The 4409-nt window shown below is 32.1% G+C and overlaps 2 protein-coding genes across 2 annotated transcripts; both read left to right on the forward strand.

Moving 5' to 3' along the window:
• Positions 1 to 532: 532 nt before the first annotated feature.
• On the forward strand, positions 533 to 2657 carry LOC145015989 (uncharacterized). Its single transcript, XM_078974441.1, has 5 exons — positions 533 to 541; positions 748 to 800; positions 1126 to 1420; positions 1525 to 2241; positions 2331 to 2657. The coding sequence occupies exons 1-5, from the start codon at positions 533 to 535 to the stop codon at positions 2655 to 2657; spliced, it is 1401 nt and encodes a 466-aa protein (XP_078830567.1).
• Positions 2658 to 3032: 375 nt separating this feature from the next.
• On the forward strand, positions 3033 to 3641 carry LOC145015990 (uncharacterized). The gene has a single exon (XM_078974442.1). It carries the CDS (start codon positions 3033 to 3035, stop codon positions 3639 to 3641), a length of 609 nt encoding a protein of 202 aa, XP_078830568.1.
• The last annotated feature ends 768 nt before the right edge of the window (positions 3642 to 4409 follow it).

Consider the following 4409-nt stretch of genomic DNA (forward strand, 5'->3'; position numbering starts at 1 on the left):
GTAAAAAAATCGTGCAACTACTAAAAAAATTGTGCAACTACATAAAAAAAATTGTCACTCTATCAGGAATTACCAAACGAAAAAAATAATAACGAGTCCACAACCCAATGTTTTAATCGATTATTGTCTAATAGTCCAATTGCCCAAAGCTCAAAATAAAACTTAAGTGGATAAATTAGCAATTGGGCTAATTGCTTGTAAAAAAGATAGCCCATCCTAATTATTTGAGTGTCTAATTGTTGATCGGTACAAGCAAAAAAAAAAAAAAAAACGATTACACAGCAAGAACAAACGATCGTTGACTTGACTTCGTGCTTGGCGCTTGCGGCTTGCCTCGAAAATTCAATCGATTGCCGATCTCCCCTGGATGACTTCTATATTCGATCGAGTACTTCTGTCTTCTTGATCGTGAGTCACAACCCAAAATTGATTTTGTTGTTTGATCGATTTTAATCCTTGAATCTTGATCGATTTTTTGAAGCAGGTTTCAACAATAGTATCGATCAACTTCTGTGTTCTTTCAATTTCTACAATGAAGCAAGTAAGTTTTACCAATTCATTTAGATATTTGAATTTCATATGTTTTTTAAAGTTATTGATTGACTTGGGTGAAATTGATTTGTTTTGTTGAAGTTATATTGTTTGATTAGGTTATATTCATATATTGTTATGTTTTTTTTATTGAATTGATTGTTTGATTAGGTGAAATTCATATGTTTTTTTTTATTGAATTGATTGTTTGATTAGGTGAAAGTAATTTGTTTTATTGAAGTCATTGTTTTATTAGGTGTAATTGTTATGTTTTTATTGAATTTTTGTTTCATTAGGTGAAAGCAACTTGTTTTATTGTTTGATTAGGTGTAATTGTTATGTTTTTATTGAATTTTTGTTTGATTAGGTGAAAGCAACTTGTTTTATTGTTTGATTAGGTGCAATTGTTATGTTTTTATTGAATTTTTGTTTGATTAGGTGAAAGCAACTTGTTTTATTGTTTGATTAGGTGCAATTGTTATGTTTTTATTGAATTTTTGTTTGATTAGGTGAAAGCAACTTGTTTTATTGTTTGATTAGGTGTAATTGTTATGTTTTTGTAGGTTAAAATAAGTGATTTTTTTTTACCAAAAGACAAAGACCTAATCCTAATGAAAGTGGTGAAGAATGTTCCCAAATACCAATCACCAATCAATCAATTCCTTCCGTTTCTAATCCTAATGCAACTCCACAAACACCAATCACCAATCATTCAATCCCTTCGGTTTCTAATCCAACTCCACAAACACCATGTTCTAACCAACTTAATGATAACGTTGACTTGAAAGATCTTCCAAAGGATCCGGCGGATAGGCCATTGATTACAAGTTACAATTCAAATATAAGAGATGATGTAAGAAGAGCATATTTGCTTCAAGGACCGTGTCAAGTAAGGACACATAAGTTTCCTAAAAAAAAATAGGTGATAGATTTAGAAGATTCGTTCCTTCATGGTTTAATGACTTTGATTGGTTGGAATATAGTGTGAAAAAGAATTGTGCATATTTTTTATATTGTTATTTGTGTGGGGACCTCATGGGACAAAAAGGAGGGAGAGATGCATTTGTTTCCCAAGGTTTTGATACTTGGAATAAAAAAGATGCATTTCGGACTCATGTGGGTGGTGTTGATAGTTTTCATAACAAAGCAAGAGAAAAGTGTGAGTTTTTAATGAGGGAAAAACAAGCAATTAATGTAGTCTTGAGGAGGCAAACCGAAGCGGAGGACAATAAATATAAAGCTCGATTACGTGTTTCTATTATTGTTGTTAGACTTTTATTGAAAACCGGTTTACCGTTTCGTGGTCATGAAGAGTCGGTTAACTTGGAAAATAGAGGGCTTTACATTGAAGTGTTAAAAGCCATTCGAGAGACTAGTGAAGAGATTTTCAACAAAACTTTAGAAAATGCTCCTAAAAGCAATCAACTAATTTCCCCTAAAATTCAAAAAGAACTTGTGCAATGTTTTGCACAAGAAGTACTTTTGAGTATTCATGAAGAGATTGGTCAAGATGTTTTTGCTTTACTAGTTGATGAATCTAGTGATGTTTCAAAAAAGGAACAAATGGCTATTGTTTTGCATTATGTCGATAGTCTTGGCTTTGTGAAAGAAAGATTCATAGGAATAGTGCACGTGAAGGATACATCTTCTTTGACCCTCAAAAACACCATAAATGAAGTACTTACAAGTAATAAGTTGAGTTTTAGTCAGGTAATTTATTCTTTACTTTTTTTTTCAATTTAATTATATATATATATATATATATATATATATATATTAATTGTTATAAATTTTAATAGATAAGAGGACAAAGTTACAATGGGGCTACCAATATGCGCGGGGAATTCAATGGTTTGAAAGCTTTGATATTACAAGAGAATGACACGACTTTTTATGTACATTGCTTTGCACACCAACTTCAATTAGTAGTTGTGGCTGTAGCAAAGAAGCATGATGGTGTTAGTGATTTTTTTGAGCAAATTTCGTTGGTGGTTAATGTTGTTTGTGCCTCGTGTAAAAGAAAAGACTTACTACAAGAGCAAGCAAGAGAAAGGGTGCAAAAAGGCTTGTGTAGTGGTGATCTTGAAACAGGAAGAGGGTTAAATCAAGAGACTACACTTGTTTGAACGGGAGAAACAAGATGGGGTTCACATTTCAACACACTTACAAGTTTGATGAAGTTGTTTGCGGATGTTCTTGTAGTTTTAGATTTTGTGAAAGAGGAAGGAGGGTCATTGGCAAACCATCAACAAGCATCTAGAATCATAGCATATTTTAAATCATATGAGTTCGTGTTTTACTTACATATGATGTATGGTATTTTACACCTCACAAGTACATTGTCAAAGCAACTTCAAAGAAAAGATCTAGACATTTTGGAAGCAACTTCGATGGTTAGAGGGACAATTAAGGCATTGCAGTCTTTTAGAAACATAGGGTTTGCTAGCATTTTGCCAAAAGTATCATCTTTTTGTCAAACACACGAAATTGAAACTTTAGATATGGAAGAGTTGTATATTGGTGCGAGAAACCGTAGGACTACAAAGATTAATAGGTTTCATTTTGAGGTTGAAATCTTCAACACGGTGGTAGATATGCAACTTACAGAATATCAGGATCAATTTAGTGAAACAAGCACCCAATTACTAGAATACATGGGTGCTTTGAGCCCTTGTGATTCATTTACACAATTTGACAAATCAAAGTTATTGAAGTTAGGTAAGTTATACAAGTATGACTTTGACGACTCAGATATGATAGACCTCGAAGGACAACTTGAGATATTTTGTCACTCTTGCATCAAAGATGAGCGCTTCACTAGTTTGAAAGGAATTTCCGACCTTTCTCGTTTAATGGTTAGTACGGGGAAGCATCGATCTTATCCTTTGGTTTATAAGCTTTTAAAGTTGGCTTTGATATTACCCGTATCGACCGCAAGTGTAGAAAAATGTTTTTCAAAGTTGAAGCTCTTGAAGACAGACTTGCATAACAAAATTGGCGATGAATTTTTGAACGACGCATTGCTTTGTAATGTCGAGACGGAAGCACTTACGAAAGTTGCGGATGAAAAAGTAATGGAGCGGTTTCAAAAGATGTCTGCACGAAGATGACAAATTTAAATTATAATAGATAGTTGTTATATAATGTTTAACCAGAAAAAAAAAATTGTATTAGATGGTTTATATTATGTTTGACCGGATTTTTTTAACATTCTATGTTATGTTTGACCAAAAAAAATTTTGTGCAACCCCAATTCCTGCGTCCGCCCCCGGTACGGTAGTCAATCATCCATTATTAGCTCGTAAATATATGCATTGGTCCTATTGTTAGTAATTTAAAAAAAATCATTACATGAACAGTTAATGATTATAACAATTATTTTTGTACAACTACATTTTAAATTTTACCCATAATAATAGATTTTTTTCAAAAATCTTTTCTAAATTTCTTTTACCGAACCACGAGTTGAACTGTTGAAATCTAGTACTCAAATAAAAAAAGAGTAAAAAATCAAAACAAGAGGAGTTTTTTTTTTTTTTTTTTTTTTGGAACAGCAAAAGATATATATATATATATATATATATATATATATATATATATATATATATATATATATATATATATAAAACAAACAACACTTAGCAAGAAGCTAAGGTGCAAAGTACAAAAATACATAACCGAATTACATATTAGAATGAAAATGAGAAAATGGGGAGATACTCCATTCCACCCAACTCCCGCACCCAAAACTACTTCTATGTTTGCACCATAAATAGGATAAGGAAATAACATCGTCTGCCCGTCTTAGTGGGAGGGATTCTCAATTGATTGAATAATTTGTCATTCCTTGAGATCCATATATGCCAGAGTAAGCAATA

Source organism: Lactuca saligna, chromosome 9 (assembly GCF_052625555.1).
Source record: "Lactuca saligna cultivar CGN05327 chromosome 9, ASM5262555v1, whole genome shotgun sequence".
Classification (NCBI taxonomy): Eukaryota; Viridiplantae; Streptophyta; class Magnoliopsida; order Asterales; family Asteraceae; genus Lactuca; species Lactuca saligna.

Coding starts and splice junctions, on each gene's coding strand:
- LOC145015990 (XM_078974442.1), top strand. CDS start 3,033: ATGGAAGAGTTGTATATTGGTGCGAGAAACCGTAGGACTACAAAGATT.
- LOC145015989 (XM_078974441.1), top strand. Junction 1,421..1,524: donor TGCTTCAAGGACCGTGTCAA/GTAAGGACACAT, acceptor AGTGTGAAAAAG/AATTGTGCATATTTTTTATA. Junction 2,242..2,330: donor ATAAGTTGAGTTTTAGTCAG/GTAATTTATTCT, acceptor AAATTTTAATAG/ATAAGAGGACAAAGTTACAA.